Below are 27,783 nucleotides of genomic sequence, written 5' to 3'. Positions count from 1 at the left end.
GCTAGTATTTTGGCCTAACACAGGATTCAGTAATTAGCAAATAGCAAGAATTATTAAAAAATAACTGAAGGAAAACTTATGAATAATGAAAATCCCTGAAATCCTTCTAATATTAATATAATTAGTGATGCTTTCACCTCAAAATCATGTGAGATTTAACACTGGAGAATATTTCTGAAGATTTCATAAATAGATAAAAATAGTTATGATACAATTTGATACTTTGTATTTAGCTGATTTCTTTTTATTTTTTCAAGTTGTTTATAAGACCAAATCTAAATTCATGCACAATTTTCACTAAGTAACCAATCATTGGTCTTATGTGGGGAGATGTGCAGAAAATTACCTTAATAATTGAGTTTTACTGATATTTTTCATGTTTGGGTCTTGATGTTTAGACTGCTGTGGAGGAAATTTCACACTTAAGTTAGTAAAAGATAACAGTTAGGTTATATCCAGATGAAAGATGCATAAGTATTTTTATTCTATCAAAAATTCACAATATTAGATTGTTAAGTGAAATACTTATCTCTAAGAAATTTCTCTTGTTATGTAATATTTCATGGACTTGTACTTTCTGTATTTTATTGGGTGGGGATAAGAAGGAAACAAATTATAGGTATGCAAATAGCAACAATCAATTGGAAAATAAAGTAGGGTTCTGCAAAAAAATTATACTTTATAAAACTTTTTTTTACTATGTTATTATCATTATTTAATAATAATAAAAATCATGCTCAAATGCCTCTCTCTTGCCAAATTTTGGAAGATCTTTAATTTGAAAAGAAAAAATACCTTTGACTTACTTATGGCGGGAAAGTGCTCATGATGAATTTTAGATTGGGAACTATGAAGTGAGAAATTTATTATTGTGCCTTTAGGGGGAAGAAACCTTGAGAACAGAAGACATCCTTGAAGTAATTGAGAAGGAAGGAGACTCTATTGCAGTGATCCTGTTTAGTGGGGTGCATTATTATACTGGACAGCACTTTAATATGCCCGCCATCACAAAAGCCGGACAAGCAAAGGTATGCACATCATTTGCTCCTTCTCACAGCACCCCACACATCACCCTACTGACTGCACTTCTAGTGAAATATCTTTGTGTCTATGTAAAATTACTTAAAGAGTTTAAAAAAAGAGAAAGCTTTACATATAAAAAAACTTATAATCCTTTTTGCTTTAGGCATCTCCCTTTAAACCTCTTTTTATCACTTCTTTGGTCTCACCTCCTTACTAGCATCTACTGTCCCAATGTTTACCTCTAGGCAGCAGCACAGGTGAGCTTCCTGCCAGTGATATCACCTGTACTGAGCTGCTCAGTCAACAAGAAGCAGACAGAATACTTAGGAAAGTAGCTACATGCTAAGGCCGTTTGTCACACTGTAACTCATTATAAATATACTTCAGTCTTGCTTAATCCTAGGTCGCTGAAAAGGACAGGTGCAGAATAAAATTTTATCAGAAGATTGAGTTTTGCACAGTTCACATTAAGGACGTCATTTTTATCCCTAATAATCTTAAGAAATTACACCTACAATAAGAACTTTTTCTTAAGTATTACCAAATCACACTTAAATTGTTTACCATTTTGAAATTGTGTTATTTTATATATGCTTTTGTAAAAGTTATTTTAATATATGTTTGCTTTAAAAAAAGAGACCAGAGAGGAGCAACACTCAACAGTTACAATTTGGATTTAAAATCCTTAAATATGTCTCTTGGCCTTCTTTCAAAAAGTGTCTTTTTAGGTCCTTTGCCCATTTTTTTTTATTAGATTGTTTATCTTCCTTTTGTTAATTTAGTTACAATTTGGATTTAAAATCCTTAAATATGTCTCTAGGCCTTCTTTCGAAAAGTGTCTTTTTAGGTACCTTGCCCATTTCTTTTTATTGGATTGTTTATCTTCCTTTTGTTAAGTTGTAGGAGTTCCCTGTAAACGTTGGAGATTAAACCCTTATCGGAGATAATATTGGCAAATGTGTTCTCCCGTGCAGTGGGCTTTATTGTTGTTTTGTTGATGGTTTCATTTGCTGTGTAGAACCTTTTTATTTTGATGCAGTCCCATTTGTTTATTTTCTCCTTAGTTCCATTGCCCTAGGAGCTGTATTGGTAAAGATATTGCTATGACATATGTCTGTTATTTTGCTGCCTATGGTGTCTTCTAAGATTTTTATGGTTCCCTTCTTACATTTAAGTCCTTTATGCATTTTAAGTTTATTTTTGTGTATGGTGTAAGTTGGTGGTCTAGTTTCATTTTTTTGCATGTATCTGCCCAATTTTCCCAACACCATTCATTGAAGAGACTGTCTTGCCTCCTTTGTCATCTACACAATGGAATATTACGCTGCTGTAAAAAATAAGGAATTCTTATCATTTGCAACAGCATGGATGAAACTGGAGAGCATTATGCTAAGCTAAATAAGCCAGTCAGAGAAAGATAAATAGCACATGATCTCACTCATTTGTGGAATATAATGAACATCATAAACTGATGAACAAAAATAGGTATAGAGACAAAGAAGCATCAAACAGACAGTCAACCTTCAGTGAAAGGCAGGGGAAGGTTGAGGTGGGGTTAGAGATCAACCAAATGATTTGTATGCATGTATATAAGCATAACCAATGGACACAGACACTAGGGGGGTGAGGGCATGTGTGTGGGATGGGGTGGGGGGCTGGGGCGAGGTCAATAGGTGAAAAAGGAGACATATGTTCTACTGTGTGTAATAGTTTAAACAATTAAAAAAAAACTATATAGAATAGGAAAAAAATCCTTAAATAGCAGTTCTATTTGATTCGGCAATGAAATCATGTATTTAAAAAGGTGACAATCAAGTTTTGTTCTGAACATTAATAAGTTATGGGATTAATCTATGTGTGAGGTCTAGTTAATATATTCAGTTATTGAAGCTAATGAATGGAACTAATGAAAAGAAATTTAGCACCGTTATCAGCAGTCTCTAGGAACTTCCAACCATGACTTCCAACTGGTTTGATAGATAACTGTGAAAGTGGTGCATTACAAAAGATATAAAGATAATGTCTTCTTAATTTAGATATTAAATGTTAAGCACCAAAATAAAGGGAGGCCAATAAAAATCATATTTTAAAATGTTATACCAGTAATCAGCAGTCCCTGAATCCCTCCGTATACACACACGTCTCATTAACCTTCATAGAAATGAGCATGAGACAGAGAAGAAAGACCATGGGTTTTGGAATCAATCACACAGTCTAAGGTTCGTCTTGGCTACATCATTTAATTGTTATATAATTTTAAGCAAATTACTTGCCTTTTCTGAGTCTCTGTTTTCAAAAGTGTTATTTTGAGATAACAAGACTCAGCTAATAAATTCAGTGTGGATATTGAAGAGGATAAAATATCTATTGGGTTGCACACTTTCTGCTGTTAAGTGATGGTCACCTCCCCCTCATAGGTCCTCAATATGAAGTTATAGAAAGTGGCTCAGAAATTCATTTTCTTTATTTCCCATTTAAAATAAAAATACATTTATTTACTTAGGTGTTATGTAATTCTTATTCTTCACTACTTTGGATGCTAAAACCATTCTCTCAGCATTTTGCATGCTTCTGTTCACTTAAACAATATCATAAGTGCCTACCAACTGAAGTTCTCTTGGAGTTTTCAGACAAATAAACATATGAATGAGCAGTTTCATCTAAATGTAACCACAAAGAACTGATATACTAGTACTATGGGAGTTAAATGGTGATATAGCAGACTTAGATCCATTATAAAATTGTTCTAACAAACTTTTATACTCTTGCTATACAACTCCCCCCATCATCATCGGAGGTTGAGAAAAGTACATTAAAATGTAGACAGACATAGCTCTCTTGGGTGGTCTATGAAGATAAAGCTGAAGGAGAGGCAGAGAGAATATTAAAGGTGTCAATCAAGAGAGAGATAGGAAATTATAGAAAAGGCTGTTAGGAGTGGTTCAGTGAGATAAAAAAAAAAAAGGAAAGTTTTCAGACATGAAGTATGGTTGGAAACAAAAATGACTTTGGATGGAGCAATAAAACAACAAGAGTATTTGGAAGTAGGAACTTTACATTTATGTAAAAGGAAAGTGACAGAAATTGTGAAGAACATATTAATTAAATAAATACATGCATGGGAAAAAGAGAGAAATCATAAATGGCTTGATGAGTTATTTTGAATCCTGAAAACCATCACAAGTACAGCAAAAAATTTCTAGAACATTTATAACACTCAGTATCTCTTATTGTACCTTCTTCCAAATACTGCCTGTTAGCTCTCTACCACTCTCCTGACTTCTAACAAAATTTGTACACACACTTTGAATAATTATTAATTCTAATGAGTTAAATCTGAAAATAAAGAAACATCAATTGAGCTATATCAGCTGTTTAAGTGTATATACATTTTTGGGACACCCTGTATATTAGCTTTGTCCATCTTTGAACTTTATATAAAGATACATATATATCTAGATATAGATATAGATATAGATACATATATATTTATAATATTACAATATGTATTACTTTGTGTCTGACATTTGATTACTATTACATTTGTAATATTTATTCATGTTACATGTAGCAGTAGTTTTATTTTTATTTCAGTATATAATTACAGTGTATGAAATAGATCACTATTTCCAGCATAATCAGTATAGACATTTAGGTGTTTTTTTTCCCACTTGAGGGCTATTAAAATAAATGTACTCTGAGCATTCTTATAAATTTCTTTAGGTAAACATTCATACACATCTCTGTTAAATATGTAGCTAGAAGGGGAATTCTCAAAACATTAGGTATGTGTATGGTTATTTTTAATCAATAATGCTAATTTTCCAAAGGGTTGTATCAATCTGGCATATAGATGAGAGTTTTTATTGCTCACCATTCTTACCAAAAGCGGATCTGATTCGTTTGTAATAGCAGCATATTGTAGTTTTTTTTAATTTTTTTTAATTAATGTATAATTGGCATAAAACATCCTACTCATTTCAGGAGTACATCATAGTGATTTTATATTTATATACATTACAAAATGATCCCTATGATAAGCCCAGTTATCATCTGTTGCCATACAAAGTTATTATAATATTAATAGAGGCCCAGTGAACAAAATTTATGCACTGGTGGGGTCCCTAGGCCTGACCAGTGATCAGGGGCAATTGGGGCCTTCCGGCTGCCAGCTGGGGCCTCCCTTCCCCAGCTGCCAGCTGCTGGCTGGGACCTTCCTTCATTCCACACAAACCCCTGGTGGTCAGCGCAAATCATAGTGAGCGATCGAACTCCTGGTCTCCTGGTTGAACTCCTGAGGGGACACTTTGCATATTAGGCTTTTCTATAGAGAGAAGATTGCTATATTTGTTATATAATACACACATGACTTATTATTTTATAACTGAATATTTGTACTTTTTAATTCCCTTCAACTATTTTACTACCCACCAATCTCTCTCCTCTCTGGTAACCACTAGTGTGTTACCTGAATCTATGAGTCTGTTTAGATTTTGTTTATTCATTTATTTTGTTTTCTAGATTTTACATTTTAGTAAAATCATACAGTATTTGTCTTTCTCTGACTTACTTCTTTAGGTTCATCCATGTTGTCACAAATGGAAATATTTCATTCTTTTTTATGCCTGAGTAATATTAGATTGTATATATGTACCACATCTTGCTTACCCATTCATCAATAAATGGAAGCTTGGGTTATTTCCATATCTTGGCTTTTAAATAATGCTTCAATGGACATAATTTATGATTTGGATTCAAATTAGTGTTTTGGATTCTTTTGGTTAAATACCCACAAGAGGAATTGCTGGATCATATGGTAGTTGCATTTTTAATTTTTCGAATAAACTCCTTGCTATTTTCCATATTGGCTGTACCATCTATATTTCCACCAACAGTGTATGAAGAATCAAATTTCTCTACCAACACTTGTTTGTTTTGATTTTTTTTTATAACTGCCATTCTGACAGGTGATATCTCATTTTGGCAATTCCCTGATGATTAGTGATGGTGGGCATGTTTTCATATGCCTATTGGCCATCTGTCTATCTTCTTTGGAAAAAAGGCTATTCAAGACCTCTACCCATTTATTTTGTTTCTTAATCATTTAACATGTGAAAAATTGTGTTGTCATCTTTATCAGGTTTCTATCCATTTTTTGTGTGTCACTGACCAAGTTTGTGAGTGTTGTCCCAAAAACCATTTTTCTCATATGCCCTGTGGATTTTATTATGCAATCTTTTTTTAGGGGGAGCGGGAGGGGAGTAGAGGGGAAAGTTTCATTGTTTTATTTATATTTTCATTCCAACACCCCTTCCCCCTCCCCTTTGTCAACCATTAGCTTGTTCTCTATATTTCTGGGTCTATTTCTATTTTGTTTATTCATTTATTTATTTTTTAAATTCATCTTTATTGTTGAAAGTATTACAAATGTCCCCCTTTTCCCCACCATTGACCCCCTCCTCCCCACTCCTGCCTCTTCCCAGGCCCTCACTGCACTATTGTCTATGTCTATGGATTATGCATATATGCATACAAGTTCTTTGAGGGTGGACCCCACAAAATTCCTGGGTTCGTGCTTGTGCTCTGCACATTGTTGATTATCTTTAAATACAGACCTGTTTGGCCAGTGAAAGGATAAGTGAGTGTCCATAAGCAAGATGGATCTCATGTTGCATGAGACAGAAACGTTTATGCAAATAGAGGGACACCCCAGACAAGAAAGCCGGAGAGGACCAGATCTGAAATGTAGTTAGGAGCCAAATCAAGGACAGCGAGTTCCATTGTGAAGTTAATGGGTGGTTCTTTGAATGGGTACAGGGAATCTTACAATCAAATGTGTGATTTCGCAAGCTCATGGAAGGAAGGAAGGCTGGAAGTATTTGTAGTGGTTAGAAGACTACCACAGCCCCGCCGGTGTGGCTTAGTGGTTGAGCATCCACCCAGGAACCAAGGGGTCGCTGGTTAGATTCAAGTCAAGGCACATGCCAGGGTTGCAGGCTCTATACCTAGTGCTGGCCCTGCAGGAAGCAGCCAATCGATGACTTCCTCTCTCATCCATGTTTCTATCCCTCTATCCCTCTCCCTTCCTCTCTCTCTAAATTCAATAAAAATATATTTAGAGAAGACTACTTCAATAGTCTGGGGAATAATGATAAAGCAAGGTGGCTGAACACTCCTATGCTTCTATGTGGTTGTATCAATACGAGTGTGAGCCCTGTGGGTAATTTTAATAAAACCTGTTAAACAAATATTTGTTTATTTAAAAATTTACATGAAATAGGTACTCAAGTGTGGAGTTTATGTTTTCACCAATTCATATTGTTTTAATTACTCTTAGAAGTAATATAATAAAAAAATATTAACTAGATAGCTGTAGAGAGGTTTGGAGGAATGATTAGTTCTTTAATTTTTATGATGCTGCCATCTAGTGAAACTTTTGTAAAATCATTTTGTGGTAATATTCAACTTTGTATCTTCTGGTCTTTTAACCAAAATGGTTATATTTTAATAATTTATGTTTTATGCCATCTATGGGGAAAGAATTGTACATGCATTAAAACATATTGTAGGAGCGTGAGTGTTGTTGTTTTAATGTGGTGCCACAGTGGTAATAACGGGATAAAGTAGATGAAGTTTCATGGTTTCCTCATTGTGCCTATTCTTTATAAATAATTGATAATAAAGTGCTGAGTTTTCTGATCCTTGAGGTTTCCAAGAAAATTTAAGTTGTAAAATCGTATCTATGAAAAGTTGAGTTGTAAAACGTTAAGCTTGCAAACCCAGATTTTGCTAAACTCTAAATTTTGATAGAAATTAATTGTATTTCTTTTCTATCACTCTTAAATCTTATGTTAAAATGGAGCATCTGTTGTATTTTTATGATATGTGTTGCTTCTTTTTTGTGAGGAACAAAGCCCAAATACACCTCTTCCCCAAATTAGTTATAGTTTACCAGTAAAAACTTTTTTCTGAGATGCAAGTTTAGTCCACATTATAATGAGCAAGGTTTCTAATTAACTGATTCTTCAATATGTTGAATGTTGTTTTTAATAGAAACTATGCTCTCGCAGTGGTCGGCAAACTCATTAGTCAACAGAGACAAATATCAACAGTACTTCTTCAAAATAGACTCGCCCAGGCCGAAAACCGACTTCTGCGTATGGGCCACGAAGTTTCAATCGCACTGTACGCGTGCCCACACGTGGTATTTTGTGGAAGAGCCACACTCAGGGGGCCAAAGAGCCGCATGTGGCTCGCGAGCCACAGTTTGCCGACCACGGCTCTAGGGTAACAGTCAGAAAACTTTTTCTGCAACAGATGGGATAGTAAATAGTTTAGAATTCGTCAGCCGTATGGTCTGGGTTTCAATTACTCAGTTCACCTACAAGAGCAGCCATAGACAATATTTAACAAATGAGAGGGTTAACTTTATTTATTAAGAACAGGTCATAGCTTGCATCCTCTCCTCTAGAGAAAGTACCCATAATAGCAGTTTGAATTTCTTTATTCTTAAGAGGTGTTAGAACAATCTAAAATTGGCCCCTCTGCAATTATTTCCTTTGAAAACCTCAATTGATAGATGTTTCTTCAAAGTGGCAGAAAATTTACAGTTTTGAGAATGTAATATTATATGTGTATATAGTAAACAATAGAAGAACTAAGAGGTAAAACATTTCTGCAAAGTGAACTATCACCCTCCCCACCCCCATTTTATGATCAGTTGTTGTTTTTCTTTTAAATTAATGTTCAGGTACAAAGTTGTCTTAATGTGGAATGAGTCACTGTATTCTCTAAGTAAAACTTATGCTGATATGCAGAAAGCTAAGTAGTTTTGATGGTTAGCCATTAAATTAGAAAGTTACTACTTAGGTACAGTTTGGATGATACAAATTCACTAATCCAGGTTGTCCTTTTGGAAGTATTTGTTTCTAAAACACCGAATTCTACTAGGCAGACATACAAGACACTTGAAGCCATACAAGTAAATAAGTCAGAATAGACTCAGCTAATAAGGAGCTGATAAAGATTCCACTCAGTGTAAAGGGAGAACACAGCATAGAGTAAAAAACATCATTATTTTATGGGCTGTGTGGGAGGGAACAAAATATTCTACCATCAAGGTTCTTCTAGCTGGATTAATAATCAAATAGATATGAAACAGATTAGCAAGAGAAAACCAAAAGTAATACATACATATGTACGGGACCTCCGCTTACATGAGAGTTACATGCAGAGTTGGCTTAGAGATAGAAAGGGAACATGAGTATGTAAGACATCCTGGTCTAGGGATGAGGTAATGCACCTGGGAAGTGTCAAGCGATCATTGCAGGATGACAAGAACAGATGTTTAGTAAATAGAAGTTTGCCCTGCCCTACAGAGAAGCCAAAAGAAGTTATCTCTGATAATCTCTTATTATGGCCGAGGTCCCTAATTCAAGTTGTTTTTTAGGTAGTTAAAGGGAGGGGCAGAAGTTTCTCTGGAGCCTGCTGCTAAAGTTGCCTCAAAGTAATCTGCATACCACTGAGGTAGATCTTGGGATAAATGGTTCTCGGCTCCCACAATCACCTTTGTGTCAGCTGATTGGAGCAAGACTTGGCTTTAGGAATCCTGCTATTCTCAGCTGAGCTCACGCAGGTATCTCTGGCTAAAGAAAGGAGAGTGGGGAGACCAGCAGAACACAGCTGAGCTCATTAAGAGTGATTCTGATCGACATTTTTTCATCTTCCACCTGGGCCAGCAGGTTGGCCAAGCTAGTCCTTCTTACAGAGATGGCAGAGGGCAAGAGAGAGCAAGCCTAACCACTCAAGTGCTTTAAGGATTCTACTTGTAGTACATGTGCTAACATCCCACTGGTCAAAACAACTCACCTGGCAGATCCAAGTTGCAGAGAATAGAACCCTGCCCGCAGTGGAAGGAATTGAAAAATTACATGGCAAAGGACAAGAAGGGACAAAGAATTGGAACTGTTAAGGCAATTTACCACAACATGTGTACACTTGAACTGATTAAAGTACATGTGGGCATGATGTGGGATTAAGTGATAAACTAAAAACGTCCATTAATGTGTTCAGTTTAGTAGGATACACTACAGCAATAGTTCTCTAAAAGGTTTTTATGCTATGTTTACATCTCTTTCTATTTATTGTATTTGTAATTAAAACCATTTTAAAATATATTTATTTATTTTTAAATTTACTTTAGAATAGCAATATCAAACCCATTACATATTAACAAAACCCATTACATATTAACAAAAATTATATATGATTAAGGAAAAAAACTATATTTTCTGAAATAAGCAAAAAAATGTTTTACATTTGGCAAATTCCTTCACTGTTTGGTTTAATAGAAGACAGCTTTTTGTGTGTATGTGTGTAATTTGCTTCTGCATTCAATTTTTTTTTTGTGAAGAATAGGAAGAAAATTGTTCCTCGTGCAGACATATAGTCAGAAAAAGCAGGAGTAGTTTAACTGCATATTTTTTGATACTGCACACGAATTTGACAAGTGAGAACTTCTTGGGAGTTGTAGTGCAGAACGTGAAACAAAATTACTGAACTGTCTGTACTTTGTTACAGTAAAATCCATTGGTTGATTTTGCATTTTGAATGGACCTTTTATCCATGATATGTAACATCAAGATTGGCCATTTGGTTCACCTAGCTATGAATATTTTCACTGAGCTATGGATATTTTCCAATTACTTACATATTTCATTATGTATTATTTTAAAATTATATATCACTATTAAGCTCAGGAGAAATATCTTTAAATACTGGGAAGGGGTCATATTCATAGAAGTGAGCACAAGTTTTTTAAAATTTTAATTTCTCTTAGAAACTACTTTAAAAAAATAGAAACAAATACTGTGAGTTGTTGTTTTTTTTTTGCATTGACAGACTCATACATTTATAATATTGTCTAACGGTTTCTCTTCCATGGGTGGGGGAGTGAGATTCTTCATTAAGTAAAAGTGGCTTGTTCAGATGGCAACTCAAATAATCGCATACGTGCATTACTCTGAAAGAACCATCCTACTTCAGAATGTGGTTGAATATTTTAAGCATACTTCCCACATTAAACCTTCAAATATGAAAATTTTGAGATTTAATACAAATTCATCATCTTTACCGATTTATCAAGGATATTTTAAAGTAGGATGATCATTCTCCCCCACCCTGTAACTGAATGGCTTCGATGTGCAGTGACAACCAGTACAGTTTGGGGCCCCTGCCTTCATTTATGCTAAGGTGCCAGCAGTTTTGCCCATCACTGCTTTATCATTTGCATTATCATTGCAAATATCAACACAGTGGAGAAGGCAAAGAATGTCTTGCTATTATGAAAACTGTTCTGACCTAAAAGTGTTTTGGGAATGCCCAGGATTTTGTGATTCACTCTTAGTGAACCACTGCACCAAAGGATGAACCAAATTTCTGTTATATTAGCTTGTCAAAGATTTTCTTTTTTCTTTTTTTTCTTTTTATCTGAGAACAATCTCTTATTGGTCCTTTTAATTTTTTAAAATTCTTTGTTGTTTAAAGTATTACATATGTCTCCTTTTTCCCCCATTGACCTCTTCCCAGCCATTCCCACCCCCCAGCACATGCCCTCACCCCACTACTGTTTGTGTCCATGGGTTATGCTTATATGCATGCATACAAGTCCTTTGGTTGATCTCTTTGTCAAAGATTTTCTTAAAGATATGTGTACGGACTATTTCTAATCATTAAGCAAATTTAAAACTTGTTATTATGTTATCCCCCAGGGTTGTTTTGTTGGCTTTGATCTAGCGCATGCAGTTGGAAATGTTGAACTCCACTTACATGACTGGGGAGTTGACTTTGCCTGCTGGTGCTCCTATAAGGTACAAATTAGTTAATATATTTACATCCTTTTATTCCCCATTAACATTAACCTAATTAAAGCACTGGAAAGTTGACCAATTTTAGCTATTTGAATTACTTTTCTCCATTTTATTAGTATATTTTCTGATTTTAGTTAATTATAGTCATCCAATCTTATAGTATAATAATTAAATTCTGGTGTTTTCATCTACTATAGAGTACTTATTCCTTCAATTCCCTGGCTGCTATAGAAAGTCAGGAGATTATGGGAAAAATAACAACACTTCACACTTAAAAATTAATTCAAATTAATTGAGTTTTTAGTTTTGGTGTTTGTTTGTTTTTTAATATGTTGTGAAATTTCTACATGTGTAAGATAATTCTTATGGAATCAAGTTGCATTTGATATTTGAAAACAATTTAATTGACAGGGAGCATAGAAATGAAACCATTTTTAATCTAGGTATTTTTAAAATATGAAGTTTTATTATTACTTAAATATTTTTGTGACAAAATAATTGAAACTAATGAGCTTTGAAATTAGATTGACTTCAGTGGAACTGTTATCTATTAGTTGGGGCAAAATTTAGCCAAAAAAGTAATAGCTATTTATTCTCAATTAACACTTCCATGTTTTATTTGTTTTTCTTTGAACAAGGTAACCCAAAATTTATTTTATTATGAATGTTCAAATAATCACACATATTGAACTGGTCAAAAGTTGGTTTCTTAACAACAACAAGAAAAAGATTACAGTGTTTATCTTTGTCATATATTCAGATAAACCCATATAATTTAATTTATTTTCAATCCAGTATCTAAATTCAGGAGCTGGAGGTCTCGCTGGTGCCTTTGTCCATGAAAAGCATGCCCATACAATTAAACCTGCGTGAGTACCATCTTTAGATTCTTCTTTGGTGTTAAATACACTAATTTGCATTAATAATATATTAAATTTACATAAATTCTTTAAGATGCTATCCATTAAGAATCTGGATTGATTATAATCATTTGACTACTATATTAACAATGATGTGCTTTATCAGAAATAAATGCTTCCCAAAGAGCTCAATTGGTTGAACAAGAAATGTAATCACAAAAAGGGAGCTTCAGTGATAATAGTGAGTCACTGTAATCATGTACAGCAGATGGTTTAATGAAAAGAGACTACTCAATTTTTTTTTCAAAAATTAGACTTTAGAAAAGTTCTGATTTCTCACATCGAAGAATAAATCAAAGGCAACAAGAGATGTGCAAAATAGAGCCTTAAATGTGGTGTTTTATTACTAAAATCACATCTACCTCTAAAGCTAGAAACGTAATATGATGATCTTGTAAGGAATGTCTTCTGTCCTAAAAGATTTTATAACCCATGAAAAATGAAGAAGCTGAGCACTAGACAACAGACTGCCTACATAAAAAGCAGCGCTTTTAAAAAAAATTTTATATAACTTTCTTCATTTTTTAGAGCAAGTGTAAATGCAAATGTGATACACCAACACATAGACACATTTTTATTTGACTGTGAACCTCACAGTGTTTCCTTTACTTTTATCTGTATAGAGATGAATAAATAATATCCTTGGAGACAAACACACACACACACACACACACACACACCTTTCACAGTTGTATCAGAGTATGTGTGATAAGGAGATTGGCTCTAGTAACATAAGTCATATAATAATATTTGATTAGTTTTCTAAATCTTCCCAGCCACTGGCTGAGTGGTATAATCTTTTCAAGAATTGAAGTTGAATTATAATAAAGCTTGGAGCACATCATATTTCTGAGGTGCTGTGTATATGAATCCTAGAAATTTAAGATAATTTTCTATAATTCATTTAATTATATATAAATTTCTTCAAAATTTTAAAGTTTTAAAATTAAATAGAGTTTCTCTAGACAGGTATTTTGTCAGGCAGACTTCTTCTTCTAATGATTATCAGTTCATTAGATTTCTCCCTGTTTCCCAAATTCTCTGAAAAGAATATAAACCATATATTATAAGAATATCATCCTATATAAAGAAGGCTAATATGCAAAATGACCAAACGGTAGAACGACCAGTCGCTATAATGCGCACTGACCATCAGGGAGCAGACACTCAACATAGGAGCTGCTCTCTGGTGGTCAGTGTGCTCCCACAGGGGGAGCGCTGAGCGCAGCGGCAGTGGTGAGAGCCTCTCCTGCCTCTGCAGCAGCACTAAGAATGTTCAACTGATGGCAGGGAGTGGGCCTAAGCCATCAGTCAGACATTCCCCAAGGGCTCTTGAACTGCAAGAGAGCACAGGCCGGGCTGAGGAACACCCCCCGCCCCTGAGTGCACAATTTTTGTGCACTGGACCTCTAGTGCATATTATAAAAGGTCTCTTTTCTTTTTTAAAAAAGTTTATTGATTTCAGAGAGGAACGGAGAGGGAGAAATAGAAACATCAATGATGAGAGAGAATTATTGATTGGCTGCCACCTGTATGCCCCCTACTGGGGATCGAGCTCACAACCCAGGCATGTGCCCTTGACCAGAATCAAACCTGAGATCCTTCAGTCCACAGGCCAATGCTCTATCTACTGAGCCAAACCAGCTAGGGCAAAAGGCCTCTTTTCAATTTTAGCAGACCTCATGGATAACATTTTATCTAGCATACTTGTTTGCTGGTATATAATATATTGCTGGCTTTTGGGTGAAGATCCATCACTCCGAACACTTTCTACTCTCCACTTATTTAAATTGTAATAGAGGATCTGGCATATTCTATCATCCCAAAGAGCAAGCATTGGGAGTGGCAGAGGGGGTGTGATAATTAATCTACACAATTCTATAGAATGCGAGTGTTAACAGTTAAGATCTGGGCTTACAACATCAGTCTATTACACTTGAGACTTCTTCACTGTTATTTGTCCTTTATGAATGAGGAGCAGGAGAGGGTGAAGGGGTTGTAGTATGCTCACATGTGTCTCAAGTTGTAGAATCCCAACATTCTCGTGATGCTGTAATAGCTAAGTCCATGTTCCCAGGAGAAAGACCGTACCAGGCAGTCCAGATTCATATGCTAGCTTGACCACTTGCTGGTCCGTGATCTGAAGAATGGTCCTTGACATTCTGTTCTAGCCTCAAACTAAAGTCTGTGTCAGCATCTACCTCAAATTACTGAGATTAAAATGGGAGGATGCATGTAAAGCACTAAGCACAGGCACTTAAGTGTTGTATGTGATCCACGCATGTAGGCTAAGAACTTGCATTTTTAACTTGTAGACTTTTGTGTAGCAGAGATCAGTTCTCTCAAGCACAAAACATAGCCCCAAGCATCACATTTTCTGATCTTTAGGACATTATACAGTTTTGTGCCTAAGGCCACGTTCATTTCCGCAGGTCTTTGACAGCCTGACGGTCTAAGTTTCCATTCCTTGATTCTCTCTTACATCTTACTGGTTTCCTCCATGATTAATGAGTTGAATGAGATATTTATGTGTATTCATTTTATATTTGTATAAGAGTCGTGCTTTTAACTTTTTTGAAAATTATACTTTATTAACTATCGTTGCATTTCAACTATTTGGCTGTGGAGACTGACAAGACCCAAATCAGGCTTGACTCACAAAGCCCGCCTTACAGGAAATCCTAGTTGTTGTTGTTTATTTGTGTGTTAAAGCTTCTTTGATGTGATGTCAGAATGGCTAATTCCAATGGTACCAATTTATACCCTATAGGGAATGTAACTGATATTGCCGTTGCAAATTTTGTTGCTTAAAAAAGGGTGACATCTAGTGGCTAAACATATTATTTCAAATAAGTAGTATTCAAATAACATTTATTTTCCTGGTTGAATCTTTCATTCCTTAACAAGTAATTTTAAAGTATACACACACACACACACACACACACACACACATTATTTTTCTTTCATTTGGCTATATATTTATAGTACAATAATTGTGTAGTCAAAGCCTTCAATAAAGAGGTAGAACAAGGTGAAGGTGGAAATTAGTGAGAGGTATTCTAGGTGCATGGTTAAACAGCATGCACACGTGTTCATCAAGGCTGGGCAAGAAGGGCATTGTGGCCCACCTGTAGAGAGTGGATCCCAGGATATTTAACCCTGCACTATAAAAGTGTAATATTCAGTATATAATTTTGAAATATCTTTTAAATGATGTTTCCATTAACAACTGGTAAATTACATCTCTACCAAGATATTTCACTTCCTTTCTTTTTTTTTTGTTTTGTTTAAATATGCATGTTGGCCATTGTTCAAAACCTATGACCTAAGACTTCTTCCAAGAACATTTTGCCAATAAAGAGAATGAAGAGAGGTCAGAGTCAATCCACTGCATTAAGCATCATAACTCAAGCTGTTAGTCTCAACTGGAATTTGACCTTTTCCTAGTTTATCATCCCTTTTTCTCATTCCAGTGTCATATGCTAACCCTTGTATGTAGCTAAGAATTATACTAAATTAAGACTAATCGTGAGTAAATAGCATCTTGTTCTTTTTTTCCTTGAGGGCTGACGTCTATTTAGTCTATAAAGTTAGTAATTATTGCTCTGAGATATGAAGGGGAATACTTTCAATTATAAAAATTTGACAATAAAAAATGTATCACTAAAAAAAATGCCTAAATACCTTTGAAATTGTCTTTTTACCTTGATAAATGTTGTGTTTCTGGTACACTTTAAATCAATACTGATCCTTTTGATTTTAGTGACTTCAAATATTTCTGAATTCCATAAAGAGATTATTCTGTAAGTGTCCATAGACTTCAATTCAAGATCACACCATCTTCCCCCCACCTTTTTATTTCTATTTATTTATTTTAATAGTTTTATTGATTTCAGAGAGGAAGGGACAGGGAAAGATAGAAACATCAATGATGAGAGAGAATCATTGATTGGCTGCCTCCTGCAAGCCTCTACTGGGGATCTAGCCCACAATCTGGGCATGTGCCCTGATCAGGAATTGAACCATGAACTCCTGGTTCCTGGGTCAACTCTCAACCACTGACTCACACTGGCGAGCCCCCCGCCCCCTCGTACCCCTATTTTTAGAGAGACTCTAGCATGAATACAGGAATGGATCATATGAGCTATTATGATTCCTTCTATCATTTACTTTTTGGCCCTGTCCAATGACATCACATATACCAAACTGCTGTTCCTCACTTTTCATGCTGGTGCAACAAACTTTCCAATGTTCCCATGTACTAATTAGATCTCTTGAGATGCTCATTTCTCCTGGAATTTTAAAAAAGCTTTCTGAGTGCCCAAGAATGGGGCCTAACGACAATTTTGATGAAAATGCTGGAATTTCAAACCATGCCCACACATTTCCATAATCATCTAGAGGTGTTTGATTGAAGGCTTTAAATAGAGATGACATTTTTCAAACTTCATTAAGAGCTTGAGTCATCTCCTTTATTGTAATAAGGAATTTGCAGGTTAAAAAGGCCCAGCCAAATCGGCTGGCTGACTTCAGTGTGGCTAGGGCAAATCTTAGACCTCAGAAAGGTAGTTTAGTATCATTATTATTTGGCAACTTGAAGAAGAAGAAAAAAGGCACAACAAACAACATTTAGACAAGCCTAAGATAATATAAAAGTAAGCATCAAAATTTTAACAAAAAGATTTAATAAACGATAAGCTTATGCAATGCTTGGTCCAACTTTTTTTTTTTAATATATTTTATTGATATTTTTACAGAGAGGAAGGGAGAGGAATAGAGAGTTAGAAACATTGATGGGAGAGAAACATCAATCAGCTGCCTCCTGCACACCTCCTACTGGGGATGTGCCTGCAACCAAGGTACATGCCCTTGACCGGAATCGAACCTGGGACCTTTCAGTCTGCAGGCTGACCCTCTATCCACTGAGCCAAACCAGTTAGGGCGGTCCAACTTTACAATTAAGGTTACAGGGTGGGAACATCTAAAGCACCTTTATTCAAAGGGAGAGGAATAGAGAGTTAGAAACATTGATGGGAGAGAAACATCAATCAGCTGCCTCCTGCACACCTCCTACTGGGGATGTGCCTGCAACCAAGGTACATGCCCTTGACCGGAATCGAACCTGGGACCTTTCAGTCTGCAGGCTGACCCTCTATCCACTGAGCCAAATCAGTTAGGGCAGTCCAACTTTACAATTAAGGTTACAGGGTGAGAACATCTAAAGCACCTTTATTCGGGGCAATGCTCATTTGATGTATTTGATTCCACATACTTCTCCAGGCAATGCTGGAGAGTGCCATGGTCCCAAACTTATCTATAATTTAAACCTTGTTTTGGATTCTCAGGGATCCTTTCTGACTTACTAATGATCACATCCTTGTCTGGTATCTGCATAAGTCCTCCTTGTTAAAGAGAGAACAAAGAAGTGTAGGTGGCAGTAGCAAGGTGTTTGAATTCACAAGACGCCCAGCCAAATACTTTCAAATGGGATAGGCCTATATCAGGAAATTTTGAAGTGACAGTTTTCACAGAATCTCTAGTTGAAATATGACACAGACTTCTCAAGGCATCTGTTCTACCTATTGAGCCTATGATGGAGTTAGGTGTTCAGTATTATCGTGGACACCTTCTCAGCCACAGATTCTTAACCTCTCAGCCATGTCAGATACACTTGGAAATCTCCTGTGTCATTGATGTTTACCTCCCACAGACCTAAGCTTCCAGTGTACCATTTTCTCTTGCTTCTGTTCCAATGTGTGTGATTAATCTTCTATATTTTACAAGGATTCTCTACGTGCCTCTACCCTTGGTCCTCTTGCCCAAGAGCATATCATCCATAGTCATGATTTCAACAATAAACATTTGTAGAGGACACCAATTTCCATTTTTAGTTTTATCACTTGCTTACTCTTTAACCCTTATTTTCATTTGGTTGTAAATTGTTAGAGTTCCTGGTTAACAAGGCATTACTCCAGTCCCCAAAGATACATGGTAATATAGAAAAGCAAAGATTGTCACAATAGGAAATATTCACTAATGAAATACGCACTTATAAAATTAGCTCTTACTTGACACCTTTCTTCAGTTAGTATCAGCATCTATCTCTATGGATTACTATAAAAAATGCTTGGTTTCTTGCTGAATGTTATAAATTCCAGCTAACACAATGACAACATAGTGATATGGATTGTAAAGTAAAATATTTTAAGAGATTCAGGATTTCATGACGCAAGTGATACTATAAAGAATTGCTGAATCACAAAATCATGAACAATGAGAATCTGGCAGAGTGAGAACCATTAACAGATGAAGTAGAGGAAATTAGACACGGTACTTCAAAAATAAATGACTTGACATCAGGGATTAAGAGGAAACGATGAATGCTTCAAAAATTTTTGTAGAAACCATCATCTTTACTGTCATGCTGAAAAAGTTAAATGTAATAAAAGAAGAGCTTATATTTCACTATCATTATATTTGTCAAAATATAATGATAGTAAAAATAAAATTCTAACCAACTGGGATACCCAGCCAGGGCCTAGACTCTTTTTCAAGAGCATCTCAATCAAATATTTGATTTTTTTAATCCATTAATTACTATGAAAGTATGGTTACTGGTTTACATTTGATTTATTTTAAATTGATTTTTTTCTAATATTTTATTTGTCATCAAATAATGAGGACCTACAATATATCTATATAACTTTCTAATCTCAGGAATGAAACATGGTGAAACCTCCATTTTACCTTACTCCAACAAGAGTGTCTTTTCTAAGGTGATCATTGCTTTATCATGTAAGGAAAATAATCCTGAGTGAATTAAGAAGATGTATCAAATATAACCAACAAATATTTTTATAAAACATATTTTCATAGATGCAAATAAATATAGGATGTTGCTTATGATTTTAAAATCTTACACTCTATTTGGAGATATACTATTTCAATAGTTAAATAAATCATTTAAATAATCGGTAGCACAAAGTTAGACATATGCCACAGGAAACATTTTAATAAATGCTAGGTGAACTCTCAGACACTGCCGTGAGAGCAGTGGAGGGATAAGTAACTCTCAGAGCTGCTGCGGAAAATCTTGAGCATGGCAGTAGGGAGACTTATAGATACTAATCTCTTGCAAATTGGAATGCAATGTTAACTAAGTGAATACATTTACTCTGTAACTCTGAAAGCTCCTATGAGAGAGATTCCTCTTAATTAGTTTCATAAATTTAAGGAAGTATAAAGATTTACTTAAATGACATTTCTTTTTTCTTTATGTTAATCCTCACCTGAGGATATTTTTTCCATTGACTTTCAGTCTGAGAGCTGATGCTCTATTCTCTGAGCCAAATTGGCTAGGGCTTAAATGACATGTCTTAAAGGGATATGTCAAGTGATCTTTTCCTTCTTATACTCTTCACTAAAATTTTTATGGAATCTGCCTTATTGAATTAACTTGTAACAGTCTGCCTTTTATAAAAAAAAATTGCTCTTTATCTCCATTCTACAATATTTTAAAATGATAAACAGTGGTAACATTGATTTTGTTTCATGCTCTCACTTAGTTTCAAAGCCACACTCATGAAGTGGGTTATACCTGTCATAACACCTAGTCCCCAGATTCTCACTATAAGGTTTCTAAAAGAAGACAAGTTGATTGAAGAAAACACATCTATGGAATAATGACATATAACCTACACCTATTTTCATTTGGAAACTATTTTAGATCAATAACTCTGAAAGGATCCCTCATCTTCTTGGCGTGACAATTTTTACTACGAAAAATTGTCCAGATAATTGTCACATTTGAAGAATTTAAGCTGTGATCATAAAAATAAAGTTTATGCACTAAGGAGTGATCAGAGTTAAAAAATATAGCAAATAAGCTGAGCTTTTCAACTCAAGAGATAAAGTGGCTTTTAAAAGAAAGTTGAAACAGTAATTATCAGTATAAAAAGATAAAACCACAGTTACTTAAAAATCACTACTCTTAGAAAATGATAACATAATTATTAATTTGGGAAAGCTGAATTCTTTGAAACCTCAAAATTTATTTCCTCTTATGAAATTACAATCTAGTGTCTGTGATGATATATGAGGTCATTGAACCTTTAAGACACAAGAAGTAAAACTTTTCAAAGAGCTTCAAGTCTTGTTTTAATTGCTTCAAGTTTTATCCCTAAAGTGACCTTTGAAATCTGCAGGTTTTTTAAAATATTAACTATGAAGAGCTATTATTGCTAAACTTTTATTTATTCTTGTTGAGAAAATCTGGTGCTGTATGATTGTCAAAAGAGCCATGGTGTGGGCAGCATGGAGAACTTCATAGTAACTACTCATCATACACAGACCCACCACTGGGTCCCGGAGCTTCCATGGCCCGGCAGGCTAACTTCACACACCACAAAAACATGTATAAAACATTGCTCAGAGAAAAGGTCTAAACCCATCTTATTCATTTTCTCCTTGTTCACTTTTTACTCCAAAGAGAGGATTTAATTGAATGGGAATTATCTTTTTCTGTAGAGTTGAGAACTGTCTTCATTAAGACCAGTTCATGGATAGATAGATTGCCTTGGTTCCCACACCAATCCCTCTTAAGCAGCTTTGGTCAAGCTCATAGAACATTTGGCACAAGCATGGCAACTTAGGCAAAAAAAGCCAGTTAACTCTTTTTATTTTTAAAGGGCCTGCTTGAAAAATTGATAATAAATTAATGATAAATTTCCTGAGTACAGGGACATTGTCCTTTTGATCTTTTTTTACTTCCATCATCCACGATGCCTAGGACAATATTTTTATTTTTAAATTTTATTATTATTATTATTGATTTCAGAGAGAGGAAGGAAGAGGGAGAGAGGGTTAGGAACATCAATGACGAGACAAAATCATCAATTCGCTGCCTTCTGCATGCCCTCTACTGGGAATCGAGGCTGCAATCCGGGGATGTGCCCTGACCAGGAATCAAACTAATGACCTCCGGGTGCATGGGTAGATGCTCAACCACTGAACCATGCTGGCCAGACAGAAAATATCTTTAAATTTTTGCTATTGAATATATAGTTCTTTCTTTACTCTCAGCATAATAGACAAACCATTTTGTAACATATGGAAGTGTTTCTACTTTGCAAGTTATTCTGAAGGGATATGATTTGCAAAATACTGTCAAATTAAATATGAATTTCCATATGTTCATACAAAGACCAAATACATCCAATGAAAACTAGCTGCAGACAACTTAAAAAATTCTTCATAAGGATTGTTTGAATATGTTTATATTTATTTTTAGAGAGAGAGGAAGGGAGAGGGATAGAAAGATAGAAACATCTAATGGGAGAGAAACGTCATTGATTGGCTGCCTCCTGCACACCCCATACTGGGGATTGAGTCCCCAACCCAGTTATGTACCTTGACTGGAATTGAACCAGTGACCTCTTGGTTCATGGGTCAATGCTTAACCACTGAGCAACACTGGCCTGGCCTCTTCATAAGTATTTTAATTTACATGGCAAATTGTTCTTTCTAAAGTCCTAAATTCAGATGTATTCTCTTGTGCTTTTAATGTCAATATTTTCTCAAAATATTATAAACCAATATTTCAAAAATAATATATTTCAAGAAAGTACATGCAGGACATTTTCAAAGATTTTATTTGTTAATAAATCTTTCACATCAAGAAAATATTGACTTAGTTCTTGTAAGGACAACACATTATTCTGGAAATAATTTTTATTAACTAAAACGCATGATGTCAGGAAGCACATTTTAATAACAGTATGCTTATCATACTGTTAGCTCACTGGACATATTTGTACAAGCCTCCTGTTGAGTAAGACTTGATGTAATAGAATATATAACAAACAGTTGAAGAACTCTTAGTGATATTTACAGATGAGTGGGCAAATAAGAGGAAAAGGGATGGAACCTTGCAATACCACTTCAAACTGCTTTCCTTCCAAAGTAGTATTAAATCACTTGACAGAACAGAGTAGAGAAATTGTGAATAGATGAATATTTTTTAGAAAATAGGAACTGAACTTTACTAAATTTGAGTTAGTAATATTCTACTTGTCATTCTAATACTATGGCTATGCCAAGTCTTACAACAGTCGTATGGACTGGTTGCGGGCATCAAGGGATAAATGTACAAATTATGGGCTGAAGCATCCTATTTTGTCAGTTTTCAAGACTTTCATTTGTTATTAGCACTTTTGAATCTCCTCCCTTCATGTAGCCATGCCTTTAGATTTCCTACAAATGTGCTGGTTTCCAACGGCCTGAATTTAGACTCACCTTGCTCTTTGTCTCATTTTTCTGTTGGGTTTATTGGGAGGCCTCTTGTTATAGTTTATATCTGCTGCTTTCTCTGGTCCTAGTCCTGTGTACTAACTCCACTTTCCCCATATGTGCCTGAACTACTGTTATTTTTTGGATCCTAATATTGACTTGAATTGGAACAATTGTGTTTCTGTTTCCTAAGCCTTACTTCTCATTCTGCATGGTCTGTTGGCAATATTAATGCCCTTTTGTGAAGAATGGCTTAAGAACTTGACAGGGAGACTTATGTTCCCCTGAAGCCATGAACAAATCTTACCACATTGACCTTATTTCCCTGAAGGTAGAGTGTTACCCATCCTTGTTTGCATTTGCTCATCTAAATTTGATTGATTGGTTAGAAATGACTGTCATTAGAGGCTGAAAGAAACACTGTTACTGGTGATGAATGAATGAAACTTGGAACAAACTAAAAGTAAGGGCTATTATTAACAAACTATAAGTAAGTCTATAATTGTTCATAAAAATAAGTTAATGTTTTCACTGAACATTGTGGAAGAGTTTAGATTTCTAATCTTTGAAAGAACAGCTACAAAATACCTCTGTACTACATTTGCACTCATTAAAAAATATTTCTTGAGCATCTGTTATATTCCGGGAAATTTTTAGTGTGTTTGGTATGAATGAAAAAAAGAAAGCAAAGATTCCTGTCCTCATAGAGTTTACATTTCATCAAGGGAAAACAGACTATACATATAATAAAGAGCAAATTAAACAATATGTTTGAAGTTGATAGATCCTATGGACAATTGAAAAAGTCGGGGTGAGGGTAAGCATAGGAATACTGTATGTGGGATCCTTGGTAACATGCAGTATTAAAAAGGCATTCAGGAAAAATCCCACATCTGGAAAATAAAATGTGGATGAAGGGATGAAGTAGGTGGAGACAACCAAGCAATTATCTATTGAAGAGCGTTCCAGGCAGAGGGAATATTTTATCAAAGGGTCCAAGAACAGGAGTGTGTCTTGAGTATTTAAGGAACAGCAAGGAGGCCCCCATGGCTGAAACAGATTGATCAAGCCAAGCTATAGATAGTAGATGAAATTGGAGAGAGAAAGGGCTCCAGAAATGCAAGCCCTTGTAAGGCAATATAAAGATGTGGCATCTATTGCCCATTTTACCATGCAAGTGACATGACATAACAACTTTCAATGATCGCTCTGGTGACTTTGTTGGGAATAGGCTGTATGAGGGTAAGGGTGGGCTTTGGAAGAGCTGCTGGAGAACTGTTATGGGAAGCAGGCAAAGAATGACAACTCAAAGCACAGGGGTAGGAGAGAGGTGATAAGAAGTTGTAGGATTCCGGATCGATTCTGACAGATAGGTTGCAGCACACTAAAGGACTTTCATGAATAGAAATATGAATGTCAGTTAAGGGATATTTGCAATCATACAGAAGTGAGCTGCTCGTTATCTAAAATATGGTAATGCAAATGAGATGAAGAAACCAGGACACAGTTACTAGGAAATTGAATTGAGAGGACAGACAGAAAAGTTTGGATAGATGGGCAAGAATGGAGAATCAAAGATTAATTTGATGTTTACACAAAAGGGTGCTAAGTTAGTAATCACTTATTTCATTTATAAACTAAAAACACTTACTGAGCATCTACTATAGGCAAAGCAGTATGTGATGTATTTGGGGATAGAGGTGTAAATGACCCCCTATGTTCTGGAACTGACTGTTCAGTTTGAGGAGTGAAAAGAAAAAGAGAGGCTAGAGAAATTTTTGATGAGGAGACAATATCTGAGCTGACTGGAGAAAGCCTTCTGACTCTGAGTCAGACTGAAGGGGATCGGGTCGTGGTGGGATGTTCTGGGCAGGGTGCCCAGTCAGAGGCCAGAGCATTGAAATCTCTGCATTCCAAGTTAAGAATTTTTATTTTATCTTAAAGACAAAGATGAATCATTGACTGTTCCCGTAGAACAAGATTACAAATATAGGTCACTTCACCTCACCAGGTCTTTGCTCAGGGGGCGAGGGGACATAAATGACTAGGCCTGGGGGGTCTCTAAGGTTGTTTTTCAGATTTTAAACTCTCTGATTCTCAAACGATGAAAGTGAAGCATTGCAACGAGGGGATTGCTAATAGGGGTAACTCAGAATCTGAAACCGACTTGATCTAAATCTGTGTGTCAGTGACTATACTGATGGCTTTGGTAACCTTCTTCTCCTCCCCCTTGTTGGAAGAGGTGGGTGCAATAAAGCACAGTAAGTGCAGATAAATTGGTAACAAACTTTACTATAACTTGTTCATCTTTTTTCCTTTTCTCAAGTTGAAAAAGTGCTATGTACGTGTTTCTTAAAGTTTAGCTGTCAAACATTGTAGTATGAAAAATTTAAAAATGTATAAATTTTTTACTACTTTCTGAATAAAGCAACCTCTGTGGAAGTTTGGGATTCTGTGAAAAATGATTATTTGATGAAGGTTTTCAGTAATATACTTTTTCTTGAGGTTATGTTATAGAGGACATTAGTATATAAGATGACAGACATTCAAACTTATCCCCAGTTGCGTCTACAGATTTTGCTTAAGCATAAATGAACATGTTGTACCCCAAATGTCCCAGGTTTCTGTAATATTACAACAGTTTGCCTGATTAAACACATTTTTTGAAGCCATGAAAGCAGTTATACAATTGCATTTAGTGCTAAGTTGTAACCTTAAGAGAGAGAGAAAGAATGACAGAGAGAGAAGAAGGGAGGCGAGGAGAAAGGGAAAAGGAAGAGGAAAAAGAAGAGGAAGAAATAACCTAAGTCTCAGTCAGGTTCATATTCCTAAACATAGACTTAAATTATTAAATGTGTAATGATAAATTGTCAAATTAAAGCAGTCTTTAATGCAATTGTACCTTCTTAGAAAAGACTGTTATTTTTTTTTTTTACATGTTGGGTTTTGCTCCAATGTTGAACTGCATATTTCACACAGGCTAAGAAAAGTGGAGTAAGTTGTTTTGTTATAGTTTTGGAGAAGTACTAGGTAAGAAGAGGTAAGAGGTTTGCAGAATAAGTCAAATTAATTCAGTGTATGAAATATTTAGAGATTTATGCAGAAGATTCTGCTACTAAAGGCTTATTAAGGAGATCACGAAGAGTTTGGATATTTCATTTCATAAATCTTAGCATCCAAAATCACATTCAGTGTGTCCCTGGTGGCTTTCTCTTATGGAATCTGAATATCATGCCTCAATAATATGTGATGCTTTCCATTAGATAATACTTATTTGAAATTCCTTTTAGGAAACTTCAGATGTTCAAAGAATATTAAAATCTTCCCTTTATTATTATTTATTGACTCTCTTCCAATACCTTTTCTCAAAGTTCTGTTAATAGCTTCATTCTAAGTAACTTAGCTCCCTGCTTCATTTTTAACTTCTGATGGCAAAAGAGTCAAATTTCTAGTCCCAGTACTATGTGATTGCATCTTAATTGTTATTGTTCATATTCAGTTTGCAGGAATGATTTATGAGCTTGTTGAGATAATAGTTACTTATAAACTAATTTAATGGTTTTTAATTTTACTTCATTAACTTTAAAATGTTTGTGTTTTAGAATTCATGCCAAGATTTCATTTAGACTATATTTCTATTGTATTTTTATTTTACCTTTCCTATGATCCAAGTGGTAGAAATCTTAAAATGAATTGAACTTTTCCCTAAGTTCTTTGTGATGTATTTTGAGTTTGAATGATTACTTTATGAAATAATCATTTCTTTATTTGACTTTAAACAGCCTCCTGTACATTTGTAAAGACATCAAGATATATGAGTATATGCTTACCTAAGTTCTCTAAACTGGATGCCTAGGTTCATGCATTTTTAAAAAGATATAATTGTATTGATTTCATAGAGGAAGGGTGAGGGAGAGAGAGATAGAAACATCAATGATGAGAGAGAATCATTGGTTGGCTGCCTCCTGCATGTCCCCTGCTGGAGATTGAGCCTGTAACCCTGGCATGTGTGCTGACCTGGAAATATGTCCTGGTTCATAGGTTAACATTCAATACTGTGTCACACCAGTCAGGCAGTTCATGCATTTTGAAGAAGAGGAACTTATAGAAATTATAAAAAAATAGAGAAAGTCAAAAGAACTGCTTTTAAGACAGAAAAAAAATCTCATTGTATATATAAAGAATGTGGCTGTCTCTTGCTTGGCATTCTGCCAGCTCAGAAGCCTAAGTACCGTGTTCAAGTATTTGGGGAAATATTGCTGTTATAGAATTTCAGATTTATTTTTTTAAAATCTGTCCTAGGTGATTTTGCATTTGTTTGTGAATATCCTTGGTCATTCTACATTTAGGCTTCATCAGCTATTTTAAGCTACTTGTCAAGTGTCTTGAAACTATGATTTCACTATTTGTGTAATGAGGGTAATGAGAATATCTATTTTGAAGATTAAGTGATTGCTTAGAACAGTGTCTGACTCATAAGAAAAGCTTAATTAACATTTGTTTTGTTGCTCTCAAAATTATTAAAACAACAAAAATCTAATCAGGAAAAACCTACATTTCCATAAGTCAGTGGTTCTCAACCTTGGCTGCACATTAGAATCACCTGGGAATCTTTTTAAAATCCTAATTTCTGGGCCTCATCCTCCGAAAATTCTGTTTCTTTGTTACTAATGTTGTGGCCTCAC

At 35.1% G+C, this 27,783-nt stretch overlaps 1 protein-coding gene across 1 annotated transcript in view; it reads left to right on the top strand.

Moving 5' to 3' along the window:
- The window catches only part of KYNU (kynureninase), a 104,794-nt gene that overhangs the window by 47,233 nt on the left and 29,778 nt on the right, over positions 1-27,783 (top strand). Inside the window, exons 8-10 of the mRNA XM_005876639.2 lie at positions 882-1,028; positions 11,793-11,891; positions 12,687-12,760. Coding sequence (XP_005876701.1) covers positions 882-1,028; positions 11,793-11,891; positions 12,687-12,760 — 320 coding nt within the window. The remainder of the gene's footprint in view (positions 1-881; positions 1,029-11,792; positions 11,892-12,686; positions 12,761-27,783) is intronic.

The sequence above is a fragment of the Myotis brandtii genome, unplaced genomic scaffold, assembly GCF_000412655.1.
Source record: "Myotis brandtii unplaced genomic scaffold, ASM41265v1 scaffold493, whole genome shotgun sequence".
Classification (NCBI taxonomy): domain Eukaryota; kingdom Metazoa; phylum Chordata; class Mammalia; order Chiroptera; family Vespertilionidae; genus Myotis; species Myotis brandtii.
Note: the sequence above shows the minus strand (reverse complement) of the source record. Positions and strands in the feature narration are given on the sequence as shown.